The sequence below is a fragment of the Aythya ferina genome, assembly GCF_964211825.1.
Source record: "Aythya ferina genome assembly, chromosome: 3".
Classification (NCBI taxonomy): domain Eukaryota; kingdom Metazoa; phylum Chordata; class Aves; order Anseriformes; family Anatidae; genus Aythya; species Aythya ferina.
Genome location: NC_140298.1, coordinates 68,086,307 through 68,104,941, shown reverse-complemented (window position 1 = coordinate 68,104,941; position 18,635 = coordinate 68,086,307). Strand labels below are relative to the sequence as shown.

General features: G+C 37.4%; 1 protein-coding gene across 1 annotated transcript in view; it reads right to left on the bottom strand.

Annotated features, from left to right (window-relative positions):
• Positions 1-2,863: 2,863 nt before the first annotated feature.
• The window catches only part of GRIK2 (glutamate ionotropic receptor kainate type subunit 2), a 444,423-nt gene continuing 428,651 nt past the window's right edge, over positions 2,864-18,635 (bottom strand). The window contains exon 17 of the mRNA XM_084513443.1: positions 2,864-2,923. Coding sequence (XP_084369569.1) covers positions 2,879-2,923 — 45 coding nt within the window. The 3' untranslated portion in view covers positions 2,864-2,878. The remainder of the gene's footprint in view (positions 2,924-18,635) is intronic.

Here is an 18,635-nt window from a genome sequence, read left to right as displayed (position 1 = left end):
GTGAGAGAGCTGGGAATGTTCAGCCTCAAGAAGAGAAGGCTCCACAGAGAATTCATTGCGGCCTTTCAATACTTAAAGGGGTTCTATTAAAAAAAAAAAAAAAAAAAAAAAAGAATTTACTCGGTAGATAATGATAGGACAAAGGGTAATGGTCTTAAAATAAAAGAGGATAGATTTAGAGTAGACACTAGGAGGAAATTCTTCAGGAGGAAATTCCTCACTGGTGGTGAGGCACTGGAACAGGTTGCCAAGAGAAGTTGTGGATGTCCCGTCCCTGGAGGTCTTCAAGGCCAGGCTGGTTGGGACCCTGGTCAACCTGATCTAGTGGGTGGCATCCTTGCCTATGGCAGGGGGATTGGAGGTACATCATCCTTAAGGTCCCTTCCAACACTAACCATTCTATGATTCTATGATAAATGCCATTGTGTTTTTTGTGTGCCTACACAGAAATACGTTTACTGTAAGGATGCTTGGCTCAGTATAAGTCTTAAAATATATAGTAGAGAGGTAATGTAGGATGTAATATTAAACACGATAAGAATTCTTAAAAGGAATCTTTCAAGGTAAAAGAATGTTAATAGTATTAATGTAGAATGTATTAATGCCAGAACCAATACTAACAGTAATAGTCTGAAATTTATTTGTCTAGGTTAATGACTATTATATAAATCAAAGTATTTAAACTGCATAACAATGGAGGTGGTAAACAACTAGTGTCCTTTCTAGCAATATTTCTTCAATAAAATAAAATAAAATAAAATAAAAGCCAGTGTACACACAATCTGAATTATTCCTATTTTTCTTTCAAGATTTAAAATTGTATTATGGCATATAGGTACAGTAAAGAATCATAAAAAGATACCAGATCATCTCTTGAAAGCATTGTGTATTAAAATATCCCATAATTAAATATACCATCAACATAAATATAAGACAGCATAGACATAGACTCCTGTCCACGCAGCTGCAGCCTGTGGAGAGTAGCCCATGCAGAAGCAGGGAGTGTGGGGGGAGCTGCCACCTGCGGGGGACCCATGTTGGAGGATTTTGCTCCTGAAAGATGGACCCCATGGTATGGATCCATGTTGGAGCAGTTCTTGAAGACCTGCCTGCTGATGATCCATTCAGGAAGGATGGCATCCTGTGGGAGGGACCCCATGCTGGAGCAGGGGCAGAGAGTGATGATGAAGGAACGGCAGACATGAAGAATTATGGACTGACCATAATCCCAATTCCCCATTCCTCTGTGCCACTCAAGATGAGGAGGTAGAAGAGGGTGGGTGGTTTACTTTCTTTTTAGCTCCTCACTGCTCTAATCTGTTAGTAACAGGCAACAAATTACATTTATCTCCCTGTACTGCCTGCGAAGGTAATTGGTGCGTGATTTCCCTTATTTCAATCCACGGCTTTTTTTTTTTTTTTTTTTTCCCCATCATATTTTCTTCCCATGTTCTTTTAACTGGGGGGAACGAGAGAGCATTGTTGTGGAGTTTAGCTAGTTATCAGTATGAAACTGCCACATATTGGCAGGTATTTCCAAAATTACTTGTCTGAACCTGCCTAATTTTTTTTCTGATCTATGTTATCAAGTGACAGTGGCACTTCTGTAGTACCTTAGCGTGGAATATAGGGGAGTAGAATTGAAGCTGTGCCCTAGAGGATTAAGACAGACATTTTCTCTTATTCTCTTCAATTTCACCCAGCCCCCTCAGACAACTAGCATTCTGCAGGACTCAGCAAGCAGGGCATTCAGCAGTCCTGTAGTTATTATTCTTATGGTGATTTGAATTGAAGAATTTCAGCACAATAGTCTGAGACAACCCATCCCCAGTCTACGCAATTTTCTAGGAGAACTCCGATCAAAGTCTTATTTGACCTCAGAAAGAAGTGCTATGTGAACTTACACCTTCTACATCATTTTTCCAATGTTGCTTTGTCAAATAAGGGAAAGGCAGGGAAGGAAGCTGAGTATGGAGCCTGTGGCCTTTCTTTCTGTGCAAGAATATCCATGTTAAGACCATAACTAAAAGATCAGACTTCAATCTATGTGTTAAGGAGTATCCACATTTTTGTAGATTTTTCTCTGAGCTGACATTGTTTCAAGATTTAGATGGCTGTATTACAACACTAAATTGCATGTCCACACCACAGTGAGTAATATTGTATAATACAAAACTGCACATCATGTTAATAAACCCAATTAGTCTCCAAGGCTCTTTGTGTACTGGTAAATTGAACACATAATGAGACAGATCTCTGGCACTAATGCCATCTGTCATAGAAAGCTCTTACCCATTAAAGCAAGGTAGCCCATGCAAACCTTATTGTCCCAGGACCTCTGTTCACTCCTAAACCGAGACACAGATTTTCTGGGGAGAGTGCTAACAGGCTTCTAGGAGCCAGGGAACTTTATGTTACAGTGTGCCCAGAAATAATCTACTTAATTTACCAGTATGAACACGGCCAAAGGGTTTCATTTTAACACAACTATCCTGGAGACTTGGAATCAAAGTCTCTATCCATAAAGCCTACAGTAGACCCCACTAATAAAAGGAATAAAAATCCTCAAGAGCTATAAATGTTAATTGTTTAATCATAATACTTATATTCACAGCATTGTGAAAAAATTTGTTTGAACTGTTTTGTTTTGTTTTGTTTTGTTTTGCAAGAGAATATCCTGACCAGCAGAGTAATTCTTGATCATGGAGATATCAGTCAACCAGGAATCTACCAGGTTTCTTCAAACGAGTACTGTTCATCTGTTTGGTATGTGACTTATCATGCGCACTTGATGACAGAATCTGTGTTAGAATCTTCTCCAGAACCAGAATTCTCAATTTTGTTGAACAGCTACTATATCTGATGTAATCTTGTTTGTTCATGCGATTGTGAAAAATACTGAACTCCTTAAAATATTGAATGCCTTAAAAAAAAATAAAAATCAGTTATTTAAGTTAAATATGAAGACATCACAGAATCACAGAAAATATCATATAAAAAACTCTGGACTGAACTGTTTGGAAAAATGACAGAAATTCAGTTGATTTTGCTCATTGAAATCCATTCCAACAACTAATGGCAGAGACGTCTTTCATGTAAGCTGAAATTCAAAGCCTTGGCATAATGTGAGTCATCTTGTTATGTTGTTAATAATTAAAACTGCTGTCTTCCAAAAGAGGAAAATAAGTATTAATCAAGAGATCCATATAGGTCTGATGCCTCAGTACAGTTTGTATTTTATTTTATTTATTTGAATACTCTGCAATCCTTTCAGAGCTCCATTCTGAAGAAATTGAAGTAGTCCTGAAATAATAAAATTTATAGTCTCAGTACAATTCCTCAGCAATTTCACTTTTGAAAATCTTGCAAACAAAACCAGATACATTAACTTTTTAATTGAACTGTACTCCTTTTTCTTTAAAGTGCTAATTATCCTCATCTATATTGTCTTGCTGCTTTTTGCATTTATTGCATTTTTTCTTCTCTGTAATTTTTCATATCTGTTCAATTAACTTGAAAATGAATTATTTAGTTAGTTAGTTAGTTAGTTATTGGATCCCCTGTTTTCTGTTTTTGGTTAAGAGCATGGCTTATTTGCTCTTAACATGAATCAAGAAAGGTGAAGGATCACGAAGTGTGAGAAGCACCTGATGATCATCTGTTCCTATTTGCAATGTACACAGATTTGTGTAAGCTAGAAATTTTAATGTTCCTTTAAAATCCTCATACTTCAAAGGAAAAAATATTTTCAGAAGACTGTAGGGTGACTAGTTCAGATATGGATATCAGTACCACTGTGATGTGATGTTAGATGAAAATGAAACCATCCTAACAAAATTCTTTGCATCAGTAGTGCTGCAGATTGACTAGTAGTTTTTCACTTCTGAACCAGGATAAATTCCTTTCCAAGTAAATTAAATGAGTTCCCAATGAACAAGATAAAATCATTGATGCATCAGAAACGAAATAAAATAAAATAAAATAAAATAAAATAAATAAAATAAAATAAAATAAATAAAATAAAATAAAATAAAATAAAATAAAATAAAATAAAATAAAATAAAATAAAATAAAATAAAATAAAATAAAATAAAATAAAATAAAAATATAGGCAATTAATGCAAATGTCCCATAGGAGTCTAAATTTAGCACTTTCTTCAACTTACTGAATTCTGTTTCTAAATCTTATTTAGGAGAGAAGAAATCATTAATCCCTGATCTAGTCTATGCGAAGGTTTAGAGAGAAAATATAGTGCCACTTGAATTCAACATCCTTCAGCCTCTTTTATCTCATCTTTTTTTCACTCCCCTAAAGCTCTACAGAACAAACAAGCAAAAAACAACAACAATAAACACCAAGCTTATTGGGCCAGAAAAAAGAGAAAGAACAAAAGAAAAGATGATTATGCAGTCTTGTGTCTGAGCACTGTGAAATTCAGGACTTGGATCATCTCTTGTGAAGACATAGCATAATTCTGCTTTACAAACAGTTTTTAAAGCACTGAAATCAGATCTTTACCAGATGAGTCAAATCCTTTCAACCTGAATGCCTACCAATCCTCAGAATGGTAGCACAAGCTACTGCAATTAATTTTGCAACATAATAGCAATTTGTGTCTCTACAGATTATTAATAACCTTGTTTAGTTTGATTTTCTCTTTTCCTTTCTCACAGGTAATAGATTTTTTATTTTATTTTATTTTATTTTATTTTATTTTATTTAAAATTAGAAAAAAATAGTGTATTCAAGTAATATTTCTGATGTCTGTAGACCTTTAAACTTGTTACATATGTGGAGAAAAACTCACAAAGGTGTCAGATAATTTTGATTATGTCAGAATTAAATATCAGGTTTGTTAACATGTTCATCTCTTTGTTCAAATATTAACAAAAAATAACAAATCACAATGCCTGGATTGTGTGTTTTTCTCACTGGAAAAATGTATAAAATTTCCTTAAATATCACAGACTAAATCCCAATACTAAGATTTAGACCATTTTCATTTTACACTTTAGAGATTTTTCATAAAAGTGTGGGTGCAAATATATTAAATAGAAATTCTATTCATTTTCTCCTCATCTGCAAGAGTACTTGTAATTGTTTTAAAGAGTTCTGTAAATGCTCTATAAAAGACTGTACTTCTAACCTGTAGGTAAAGGATGACTTTTACAATCAGTCTTTTTCCGCCTCTCCTGATAGACCTTGCTGCTGCTTCTCTAACCAGTGAGCAGCCATGGATGAGATTCAAGGTCACAGACTGGCCATACATTGGATTATCCCACCTTCATCACAAGAAGACTCACAGAGCTGGTATAGCTCTAGGCTATTTCCACATAAAAGGATTACCTTAGTTATTCTTTTGCCAGAAGGCAAAGCCAGAGTTACTGCAGAAATAGAGAGCCTTTCTCTGCCCAGCCCATGACTCAGGAATGCTGTGTCTTTGGGATTGGTATGCTACGTGGGTTATGTGACCACCAACTGGTACAAAATAGGTCTCTACCACCAGTGATTTTTGGTACGTCCATGATTAGCCACACAGATATAGTTACTATGAAAAAAACTACTAAGAGTCCACCTTTCACTGTGTTATGGTTCAAAAGTAAACATATTCTCTAGAAGAAATTATTCATGAGATTGTATCTTTTGTTTAGTATGTCCTTGCTGAAAGCAATTGTATTTCAATGCTCAGGGGAAACTTTCTACAACAGCTGGCTAACCAATAGACAGCACTACTTCTGCTTTGTTCCTGCTACAGCAAGAGTTAAAGCATCTCTTTATGCTTACCTTTCTCTACTGCCTCATTGAGAATTACAGGCACTGAAGCAAAACACAAAACTGGAGACTGGGTCATTAAACCCAGTGGTTGATCCTGAGAGAAATGCAGCTCCCAAGAACCAAATCTTTTAATGAACTCTTTGCTACAAATAACAGTAACTTCAGCTGGAGAAAGAATTTCACATTGTGTGAAATTTTTGCTATTCCTCATGTAATACATTGCATTTTTAATCCCAGATTAAACAGACTGAATTTTTACATTTTTGGGGGGGGTCAGTGGGGTGTTTAAGTTAGTATCTCCTGTAAAGTCACTGACTGATTCATGGTGTAAAGGCCACAAAACCTTGCAGGACTCCAGCCTGCCTCATGGAACCATCTTTTTATGTGTATATGTATGATTTACAAGAGTACTCAGGTTTAAATCAAGTACTGTGTCATCTATTCCCTTACTTTTCTGAAGACGTGGAACTTGGTCAACAAATAACCTTTACACAAGAGAGACTTTATACAGTACTTCTACAAACACAATCACAAGTGCAGGTTGCTTTTATTTTTGTTGCAGTTTTCTCAGCTTACCTTTGCTAACAGTGAATAATAATAACCATGCTTTTCATTTAGCTACCTAAAAGGCTGTTCTCTGGGTTATGGTAATTGTTTCAGTGAAGTCCACAAAAGGCATAATTGAATGTAAATGGAATAATTATAAAATGGCTCCTGCAAATCCCCAGGGTCTAACATACTTGAGTTTATATGCTGCACACAAAGGTAAATAAAACCTTTTAGCAAACTGGTGTCTTGCTCTGTCTGGTTAAATGTTGTTCCAAAAATACTTTTACATGTGCTGGAATACATACTGGAATATTGCACTAGATATAAAGAATTAGTCATGTTCTATCACTTCTTTTATTTTAAAGCTCTGGTGACAAGGGTAGGCCAGGAAAATGGATGGAAGGATGCAGTAAGGAAAAATGTAATGTCTTATACATGCTCCATAAAAGACATAGCAGGGGTTGGAGTTCTGTAAATAACATAAATAATTCATCTCAAAGCTCTTAAAATCATTGTTACCAATTTAATTTTCAATTTGCACCTTCACTAACAGTTTATATTGAGGTTTACTGGTGTGTTGTCAGGGTATCCATAGTTTAAATGATATTTTTTAAGCTCTAATAATCTAAAACACTCACCAAGTTTGCATTCCTTCCCTTCCAATTAAACTGTTTGTAAGTTGATTCAGTGCAAACTTTTGTATCAGATCCTGCAAGCCCACTTTCTCAAACTAAAACAAAGCATGGTCTCATCAGTTCTAAGAGTTCCCTTTACTCTCTTAGCTTTTTTTTTTTTTTTTTTTTCCCAAAGTTCACCTGAAATAGCCTGCAAATTCCAAGTAAATTAAAAGATTGACAAAGTTAAGCCATTTGTTCTCTTGTATTTGCATAAAATAGCATTTAAGCCTCTTAAAATTAGGAAAATAAAATAAGTGTTTTGTTCTGGCTTTAAAATGTGAACACAGCTCATTTTATGCCATATTTAATAAGCCTCTGTTAAGTAATATTTTTCAGGGAGATGATTAAGGTTAGACCATCTACCCATTCATTCTGGAAGAAGCAAAGAGGGAGTGAAGGAACTTGTGTGCTGGTTACAATAGCTGCTATTCCACATAACAGTGATATATTTCTACTAAGGCTGAAAGAAGAGGCAAGTATAGGTAAGGACAAGGATTATGTCCAGAATTTACTCTGCCATGTGTTCAGAGAATATAGCTGCTGCTACGTGGTGTTTTATTCTGGAGGCCGACAATACAATTTAAAATGAATTATCAGAGATAGTACTAGGCTAATTTCTTTTTTGTTCTTCTTTGTTTCTCATCTGTATTCATATAGAACTGGATGTTGAATTTCCTAATGCTATTAAAATGCTGTTCACTGCAATTTTGCTACAGTTAGCAGCTGTCTGCATTACAGTGCAGCATCATTCTCCAAGAAAATTGAGTATGCCACCTACAGCTTTGGTGGCCCATTTTCCTTAGCCTTTGCATGTCTCCTTGGAACAACAGAAGCTTCATAGAAGAAAACAGTGTCTTGTTACAACAAGTGTCATGGACATGATCTTAAACCTTTGTTTTTTTAAAAGGAATATGACAGAAATATTTCAGAGAACTCAAAAAGTCAAGGACAAGTTCAACCATGGGTGTTTTGTGCTTAAAAAAATGCCAAGAGTACAGTATGTAAATCACTATTTTCATAACAAAAATCAGGTTATGTTGCTAAAGCCTAAAAATGAAAAGAAAAGCAGTTTCCAGCCTTAGTGCTCATCCTTAGGACTGTCTACATCTGAAGTGACAAAAGGTTAAAAATGGGGCTGAGAAATATTCCCCATTTTGTAGAACTTGTAGGAAAAAACCTTCTGATCTTTGCTATTTGGGGAAAGAGGATGGATTACATATTTTCAAGTTCTGTTCAAATCATTCATACCAATCTTTAAAATGCTTTCAGCATGTTTGCCTGTGGTAATTAAACAAACTAACAAACAAAACAAACAAAAAAGTGTTATTCATGGTGAGAACTAAGCCAAACTTCACATCTATTAGCTTTCCAGTATTAACTTTCTCTGCTGTCTGAGATCACATCTTTAGTTCACATCTCAAAAGTTACTCAGGACCATTGATTAGGAAGCTATTGTATTCAACAGCAGAATTTCTTATAAGAAAGTGGATACATAATAACTGCTCCTGACTTGCTGAACAGAATGAACAGAATGAAAAAATATGGGTACATATTTTAACATTTAGGTGTGACTCAGTCTCCTCTAAAAATACCAGCTTCAGATCAGTGGCTTGATTGCTGTTCCACTAAAATGGACAGAGTTTTAGACAGTAAGTGTGAAAATAGCACCAACTCAGATCTAATCACTAATGGGCCCTTGATCATGGAATACCTGTTTCCACAGGAAATCCCTTGATGGCATGTTTTGTCACTTATTACCTTCCCTAGACAATACTTATGGAAAATTGAGTTAGCAAAATGAAGACAAAGATGGATTATTAGACACTTTCTTCTTTTTACTCTCATTTTCTAGCTCCCTCCCTTTACAGAAGCTAAGCAAATCTCTCTTCGCAGTACCAAATAAATGTTCCATGAACATAATGTTCTTCACAGCAGAGGAAGCACAAGCAGCCCATGCTAAAGAGGAAAAGCTACAAATGACACAAAGCATCCTGCAAGCAGAAATTAAGAAAGACAGAACAATACACTGTAAAAATTATATCAGGATCACTAATCCTCCTGAAGAAAAAAGAAGGAAAGGAGAAGGAGGGGGAGAAGGGGGAGGAGGAGGGGGAGGAGGAGGGGGAAGGGAAGGGAAGGGAAGGGAAGGGAAGGGAAGGGAAGGGAAGGGAAGGGAAGGGAAGGGAAGGGAAGGGAAGGGAAGGGAAGGGAAGGGAAGGGAAGGGAAGGGAAGGGAAGGGAAGGGAAGGGAAGGGAAGGGAAGGGAAGGGAAGGGAAGGGAAGGGAAGGGAAGGGAAGGGAAGGGAAGGGAAGGGAAGGGAAGGGAAGGGAAGGGAAGGGAAGGGAAGGGAAGGGAAGGGAAGGGAAGGGAAGGGAAGGGAAGGGAAGGGAAGGGAAGGGAAGGGAAGGGAAGGGAAGGGAAGGGAAGGGAAGGGAAGGGAAGGGAAGGGAAGGGAAAGACAGGTGGGGAGTGACTCATCAGTCTTCTCTGTATATTATTTCTATAGCTTGTGTATAGACTCATGAAGCTCTGTCTTCCCCTTATTACTGGGAAAGCGCCTTTGTTTCCACTCTAAGATCAAGTTCATGATGAATTTTTAAGATGAAGCTAAGAAGAAGTAATCAGAAACAGTGTGAAAAGTCAAATGAACCTTCAGGTCCTTCCCCATAAGCTCACAGGTGGAAAGAAGCTCTGGATGCTTCTGTACAGATCTCCCATGTCCTGGCAGCCACAAAAGACCTTTGACTAATTTCCCAAATGCAGAGCTTTTGCAGAAGTCTATCTAAAGCCTTCTTCTAGCCCATGCTCTGTGAAAAATAAAATTAAAAAAAATAATGCTGTAGGGCTCTTTTGTCCACTCCAGAATAAATAGAGCAGGATCTACAAAGGGCTAATATCCTTTTGGGACATGGGGATGCTCAGCAACTGTTGGAATACAAAGGGATGATGTTCCCGAATCTTGATTACAGATAAACTGTTTTTAGAACAAAGCTTGGTTTATAAAACAGGAGCATTGGGACAATAAGGGATTAAATCAGGCTTTGCTGTGGGCTGAATCATCATTATTTCTGTAATAGAAAGCTATGTGATTGATTTGGGTGTAGTGAACAAAAATTTTGTTGGGATCTAACATATTTTTGGGGGGTCTATAATTCAAGTAGAATTGTTTTCACTGATTATGTGTTTCCTGGAGAAAGCCACACAGGGGCTGGTTCAGATGTGATGACTCAAAGGAAGGAAAATGCTTAGCAGACTAGAAAATGGTGACAGAAGAGAATGTCTATTTTTGGAAGCAACCTGGATTTATGCTGGATTCAAGTGGTCATGCAGCCACCACCTACCCACATTAAGTACGGATTTAGGACACCACAGACACAGGATTTCTTACTAACTTAAGCAACTCACTTTTCATTGTGTTGCTTATTCCATTCTGTAAATGGGAAAGCAATGTTCTTTAAGGTGATTATGAGCATGTAAATATTAATGCTTGTTAGAAAATCAAACACTGTAATAAAGATCTCCACTGGAAATATATACAAAGTAAAACAATTAAAGGAAAGTTAAATGAAGGATTTTGTTTACAATTGTTTGGTAAAACAAAGAAAAAAAAAAGACAGATGGAGACTTAAATGTATGTGTTAATTTAAAACAAAAGCTGTTTTCAGTGTTTTCAGAGGGTGCATGGTAAAAGGACATTGATTATGTCTTTTAAAATGTTAACAAATATAGCCATAATTTCAGAAATATTTCAATTAATTCAGATGAAATAATATCCATTATTTTAAAATTACAACAAAAATTATCTATGATTTAATTGCCTGAGAGAAAGTCTTTAAAGAAACTGAAATAGTGCAAGGATTTGTAATTAATGTGGCAGACAAAAGTGGGTAAATTGTAATTATGAATCATCTAGATTATTGAAAAGAAAATTTAAGAAAATTAAAGGATGAAATCTCTTATCAGCCATTCACTGGTTATCTGACAGATTTAAAGAGATTGATACAAGTTGATACGAGTAGGATTACAGAATGCTAATGAAACACTAAAACAAGTTTCAGTCAAGAATAGGCAATTTTATTTGCCTTTTTTTACAGAGAATTTTAATGAATGCCTTAACAATGTCTCTTCAATGGATTAATCAATAATTACATTTCCATGCCATATTTTTAGTGTTAGATCCATCTCCTGACATATTTTAAAATAAATTTAAGCTACGTTTGCTTACATGGCTAGTAATGCTTATCTTTACAAAGCTGTTTGTCACTTTAAAAAGAGAGAAAAACTGTAAAATTGATCTGCCCAGGAGACCAAGAAAGAAGGCTTCATGTAACAATCAGAGCCTCACTATATTTGGTTCATTTAAAAAAAAAAAAAAGAAAACATATGATGTATGAGTGAGCCTTGAGGAATGCAGGCAAGTGTGGAACATCAATTCCTGCAATTTACAAGTGCAAACATTATATAAAAATTCCCATTAATTTAATTTGTGCTGGGCAAGTTGTTGTATAAATTATAACACACTCACTCACCTTCATGAGTTGTAATGAAAAATGGCTAACCAGGAACAACATTCTGAGACTTTTTAAAAAATAATTTTTTTACCAATGGGTTGCTGAGCTCACTGGGCTCAGGATCAATTATCTAACTCTCATAACCTTTTCCCAACAAATGAGAAAAATAAACCTGGTTAAAATCTGTACAATCTAGGACACTTGAGCAATGATTACACTTCAATTCTTAGTGTCAAAGATGTCAATATAAATTATAATGTAATAAGATCCCAACATCCAAATAAACAGATGGAAAATCGGTCATTCGATTATACCCCAGAATCAGAATTGCTAGTCTATGTAGAATCTGTTCATCCATGGATAATCTGTAACAAAGACCATATTTAGTTGTACCTCCCATTCAAAATGTAACAGTACTTTCAGGAGGTTGTTTTTTAGAGTAGGAGTGGAAGAACAGGTAATTGATTTATGATATTGCTAGAATTTTTCACCAGCTTCCAAAGAAACCCTGGAAGTCCTGTATACTAAGGTCCCAGCATCTCCGTTTTTATTAAGTTTGTTGTGTAAATAACAAAAGACGTAAAAGACATCCTGCTTATATAAAATGTAACCAAATTTGGTCTCGTGAAAATTATGCTGATAGTGCAGATTTTTAGTATGATGGATAACCCACACGTATTAATGAGAGCTGAACAACTGGTGTCCTGGAAAGAGATTCTTAAGTCAAGTTGTCACGTTTTACAGGAAAAAGATGTCATCATATAACCTTCTTCAACCAGAATATCTTGTAGACAGGATTAATAACATTCCAATAAACCACTTACCTTTTGTTATTCATGCTGCATAGTGTTTGCATTTTGCTAACAATCCATTTTCACAAGCACTCTACATGCACACAGCAGTTAAAAACAAAGCCAAAAAGAGAAACTCAGTTACCTGGAGAAAAGACAAAACAAGTAGAGAATAGGTAACAAAATGACAAGAAGCAAACAAACAAAACAAAACAAAACAAAACAAAAGGTTCCTGTGTTTGACAGGTGTTTTCTAGAATGTGATTGATAGATCAGGGATTCCTATAACAATAACCCATGTACAGAAGGAAGATGTACAGAAGGAAGAAAGAAGACAAAAACAAACAGAAAGACAGGTAACAACAGTTGAGGAGAAGGCAGGGATACTTAACTTCTTTGCCTCGGTCTTCACTGGTAGTCAGGCTTACCACGTCTCAAGTCTCTGAACCTCTAGAAGGAGACTGTCAGAGCAGAGTCCCTCCCACTGTAAGTGAAAAGCAAGTTTGGGACCTCCTGATGCAACTTAACAACCACAAGTCTATGGCACCTGATGACATGCATCCCAGGGTCCTCAGAGACCTGGCTGATGTAGTTGCCAGGCCTCTCTTCATCATATTTGAAAAGTTTTGGTAGTCAGGTGAAGTCCCTGATGACTGGAAAAAGGGAAACATCACTCATATTTTCAAAAAGAGTAGAAAGGAAGACCTCAGGAACTACAGACCAGTGAGTCTCGTCTCACCTCTGTTCCTGGAAAGATCATGGAACAGATTCTCCTGGAAGCAAAGTTGAGGCACATGAAAGAGAAAGAGGTGATCAGAGACAGCCAGCACAGCTTCACAAAGGGTAAATTATTCCTGACTGACATCTGGTGGCCTTCTGTGATGGAGTGATTGCATCAATCAACAAGTGAAGACCTACCAATGTCATCTACTTAGACTTCTGTAAGGCTTCTTACACAGTTCTGCATGATATCGTGATCTTTAAATTGGAGAGAGATGGGTTTGAATGATGGCCCATCCAGTGGATGAGGAATGGGCTCGATGGCCACACACAGAAAATTGTGATCAATGGCTCTATGTCCAGATGAAGGCCAGTGATTAGTGGTGTCCTTCAGGGGTCTGTCTTGGGACAGATACTGTTTAATATTATTATCAATGAAATAGACAGTGGGATTGAGTGCAACCTCTGCAAGTTTGTAGATGACACCAGGCTGAATGGTTCAGTCGATACAACAGAAGGGATTCCATCCCAACGAACCTGGACAAACTTGAGAAGTGGGACCATGTGAACCTAATGAGGTTCTAAGTGCAAGGCGCTGCACCTGGTTTGAGGCAATCCTAGACATGAGTACAGACTGGGAGCAGAACTCATCAAGGAAAGCCCAGCAGTTGGGTGTTCTGGTGGAAAAAAATCTTGGCATGATCCACCAGTGTATGCTTGCAGCCCAGAAGGCCAACCACATCCTGGGCTGCATCAAAAGATGAATGGCCAACAGGTCAAGGGAGGTGATTGTCCCCTTCTTCTCTGCCCTCATGAAGCCCCAGTTGGAATACTGCATTTGGGTCTCGGGCCCCCAGCACAAAAAAAAAAAAAAAAAAAGTGTATCTGTTAGAGTGGGTCCAGAGGAGGTCCACAAGGATTAGAAGAAGGCTGGAACACCTCTCCTATGAAGAAGGGCTGAGAGAGCTGGAGATGTGTGTCAGGCCCTATATAGGCAGATAGAAGAAGCCTCATATGCACAAGCTCTGGACCTCACGGAGGGCTTCAATCACCCCACTATCTGTTGGAGGAACAACACAGTAAGGCATAGGCAAAGTTCCTGAAATGCATTAATTAATGATAACTTCCTTCTGCAAGTGATAGAGAAGCCAATGAGAAGAGGTGCCATGTTGGACCTCATTCTCACCAATAAGGAGGAGCTTGCAGGGAATGTGAAACTCAAGGGCAGCCTTGGTTGCAGTGACAACTGAATCCAGAGAGCAGTGAGGAGGGAGCACAGCAAGGCTGCTGCCTTGGACTTCTAGAGAGCAAACTTTGGACTCTTCAGGGATCTGCTTGGTAGAGAACCATAGGAGAAAGCCCTGGAGGGAAGAAGAGTCCAAGAAAGCTGGTTGACATTCAAGGATCACATGGAGCAAGAATATTGAGAAGGTGGAGGTAGTCAATGACTTTTTTTTCATAGAATCATAGAATCATTAAGTCATCTGGTCCAACATACCTATACTTTTTTACCCTCAATCTTCACTGGCAGGTGTTCTAGCCACAAAACCCAAGCCACAGAAGACAATGGCAGAGACTGGGAGAACAATGAACTGCCCACTCTAGGAGAAGATTCAAGACCAGATGAGGAACTTAAAGGTACACACATCCATAGGACTTGAAGAGATACATTCATGGGTCCTGAGGAAACTGACAGATGTAGTTGTTAAGCCACTATCCATCATATTTGAGAAGTCATGGCAGTCTAGTGATGTCCTCCCTGACTAGAAGGGGGTAAACATAATCCCCATTATTAAAAAGGGGGAAAAGGAAGACCCAGGGAACACCAGGCCAGTCACTCTCACCTCTGTGTCTGGAAAGAGCATGAAGCAGATCTACCTAGAAACTGTGCTAAGCCACATGGAAAAAAAGAAGTGACTGGTGATAGCCAACATGACTGTGTTAAGGGCAGATTGTGCCTGACAAATCTGGTGTCCTTCTGTAATAGGGTTACAGCATTGATGGATAGGGGAAGAGCAATTGACATCACCTACCTCAACATGTGCAAAGCATTTAACAGTGTCCAAAAAGACATCCTTGTCTGTAAATTGGAGCGAGAAAATAATTTGATGGATGGACTACTTGGTGGGTAAAGAATTGGCTGCATGGTCATACCCAAAAAGTTGCAGTCAATGGCTCAATGTCCAAGTGGAGATCAGTAAAGAGTGGTGTTCCTCAGGGGTCAGTATTGGGACCAGCACTGTTAAAGATCTTTGTTGGTAACATGGAAAATGAGACTATGTATCACTTCAACCCAAGCTTTGTGGTGTAGTTGACATGCTGGAGAGAAGGAATGCCATCCAGAGAGAACACTTTGACAGGCTTGAGAGGTGGTCCTGTGTGAACCTCATGATCAACAAGCCAAAGTGCAAGGTGCTGCATCTGGATTGGGGCAATCCCAAGCACAAATACAGCCTGGGTGGAGAATTCATTGTGAGCAACCCCGAGGAGGTGTTGGGGGCATAATCTGGGGGTATTGTCTGATGAGAAGCTTCACACGAGCCAGGAATGTGCACCTGCAGCCCAGAAAGCCAACCATATCAAAAGAATGCATCAAAAGATAACCATATCAAAAGCAACCATATCAAAAGAATGCATATCAAAAGGCTACATCAAAAGAAGCGTGGCCAGCAGGTCAAGGGAGTTGATTGACTGCCTCTACTCTGCTCTTGTGAGACACCACCTGTAGTACTGCATTCAGCTCTGGGCCCTCCGGCACAAGAAGGACATGGACCTATCAAAATAAGTCTAGAGGCGATGAGGATGATCACCTGTCCTATGAAGAGAGGCTGAGCGAGTTGGGGTTGTTCAGCCTGGAGAAGGGAAGGCTCTCAGGAAACCATATAGCAATCTTCCAGTACCTTAAAGGAACTACAAGGAAGCTGAGGAGGGACCCTTTTTCAGGGAGTGTAGTGATAAGAGAAGGAGTAATGTTTTTAAGCCAAAAAAAAAAAAAAAAAAAAAAAAAAAAAAAAAAAAAAAAGTTAAATTTAGATTAGATATTAGGAAGAAGTTTTTCACAAGTTTTTCACTCAGATGGTGGTGAGGCACAGGAACAGGTTACCCTGAAAAGCTGTGGATTCCCCATCCCTAGAATTGTTTTAGGCCAGGTTGGATGGGGCTTTGAGCAACCTGATGTAGTGGAAAATGTTGCTGACCATGGCAGGGAGGTTGGAATTAGATGATCTTTAAGGTCTCTTCCAACCCAAACTGTACTCTGATTCTATGAGTCTTTCTCAGTCTTTTTTTACTTAAAAAGAGGTTATATAAAATATGGAGAGTGACTTTTTACTCAGGCAGATAGTGATAGGACAAAGGAGAATGCTTTTAAGCTAAAAGACAGGAGATTTATGTTTGATGTTAGGAGGAAATTCTTTACTCAGTGAGTGGTGAGGAATTGGAACAAGCTGCCTAAAGAAATTTTGGATGTCCCATCCCTCAAGGTGTTTAAGGTCAAGTTGGATTGGCCCTGGGTAACCTGATCTAGACAGTGGCATCCCTGCCCATGACAGAGGTGTTGGAACTAGATGATTTTTAAGGTTCCTGATAACCCAAGCCATTCTATGATTCCATAATTCAATAATTCAGTGATTTGTGATCTATTATTATAGGAGAGATGTCTCTATGATAAGCCCACAACTAATTTTACATAGCAAAAACGAGCATTTTTATTACAGACATTAATACACAAAATGGCTTTGCAGATGTACACATTAGAAATTTTGTTGTTTATTGATTTACCAGTCTAAATGATACAGACTGCATGGATAAAGTTTATCAGTTGGCAAAAACAGAATGATATGGATGCCATCACTACATTAGGTTGCTTTCCACTCCCTGGACTGAACAGCCAGCGGGCTAGTCATGGGAGACTGGCAAAGAACTTTTGGCATAAATCTATTTAAAGGTTTGGATTTGCACCTTCAAAACAAAATCAAATTAATGATTGATATGAATTTGTTCTCCAATAGTTGATATAACCCGAAGGAACATTGTGAATAGCTCAAGCTTTGATCCATCCTCAGTGTTTTTACAGAAACTTTCAGGTAAGCTTAATGTAGGACTAAGTCTCTTATTTCTTCAAAGCAATTTCCCATGAACCTCATTCTCATAAAACTGCTGTGGTCATGGCAAAGAAGGAGCTGTAAGATTTTTTCCATTAGTCATATCTCATGCTAGAGATCCTAAGTAGCTGGAAAAATAATTACGAATATGATGTATGAAATGGAAAGAAAGGCATTCCCTTGGCCCTGAAAATTCCTGAAGGATCCATCCATATAAAATTCCTATTGTACACTTAAACAATTTAAAAAAAAAAAAAAAAAAAAAAAAAAAAAGTTCATCATTAGAGCAGTATTCCTTGAAGAAGAAAAAGGTAAAAGCTGATATGTTTTGCTTTAAGATCAGATGCATCATTTCCTTTCATTTATCTACACTGAGCATTTTTCTCAAATTTGCATTATATAGTCATTCCATCAGTCACAGAAAGAGAGTGATGTTAGAAAGAAACATAAGGATTTATTTCATTAGTTTTAATTTGAATTATCTTTCATAGAAAATTTCTAATTATGTCTATAAGGTAATTAATAAAGTAGGATTAACATAGTTTTTTGACAACAACAGTCTTGTTGAACTAAGTGGGGAGCTATGATGAAGGAAGGCAAGGTGTTTAGTGTTCAACTTAAATTATGTAATCACATTTTTTCAGACTTAATCATAAGTTTCAACAATTCAAAGTTCTGTTTAGCAAAGCTCATAGTGTGTACAACCGTTCTTCTTATGCCTTAACACACGTCTCATTTTTAATATAAATGATTTCATATAAAAACATTTTCAGAAGCTGTGTGAATATGGTATTCTATATTCCTATACCCTAACCATGTAGGGAAAATTCCAGTGAGATGGGTTGGTGTGATAGCTCCTCTGTGACAGTGTAATTATTTTTCGTTTTTTTGTTTGTTTGTTTATGCTGTAGCAATTAGGATTTCAGGCAATGAGATAAAACAATATAATACTAGACTGGCAGTCAATCAGATCACTATCACTTCAAAGACCATTTAAGAAGATCTACTTTTTTTATTATTTATATAGCTCCATAGTTCATGGTGCTACATAGACCAAGTCAAAGACAGATTCCCTGCCCCCTAAGAGCTTACAGTCTAGGCAAGCAGAACAGGAGAAGATAACAGGCAGAGGACAGAGAGAGAGGGGTAGTAAATGAAGAAACAGACAGTAGATTACAGTCACATGAAAAACTAGTGTGTTTGTCTTGGTGGAAATAAACTGGGGAGATGAGGTGCTTGAGTAACATTATTTTTAATTAGGACTACATATTGTAGGAAAGACATAAGAAAAAGGTTTTAAAAATGTTTGAAAGGAAAAGGACACCAACATGCTTGAGGTTGGAAAGTAATGATCTTGGATGTCAAAAAAGTCAACCTTAGCAACTTCTTCTTTTCCTTTACACCCTTGAAAATATGACAAAAAGTACAAATTCTCCTGCACACTTTTTGGTCATATTTTGCTTTTAATATTGTATCAGTACACAATTTTCTGAATACAGTCTTTGCT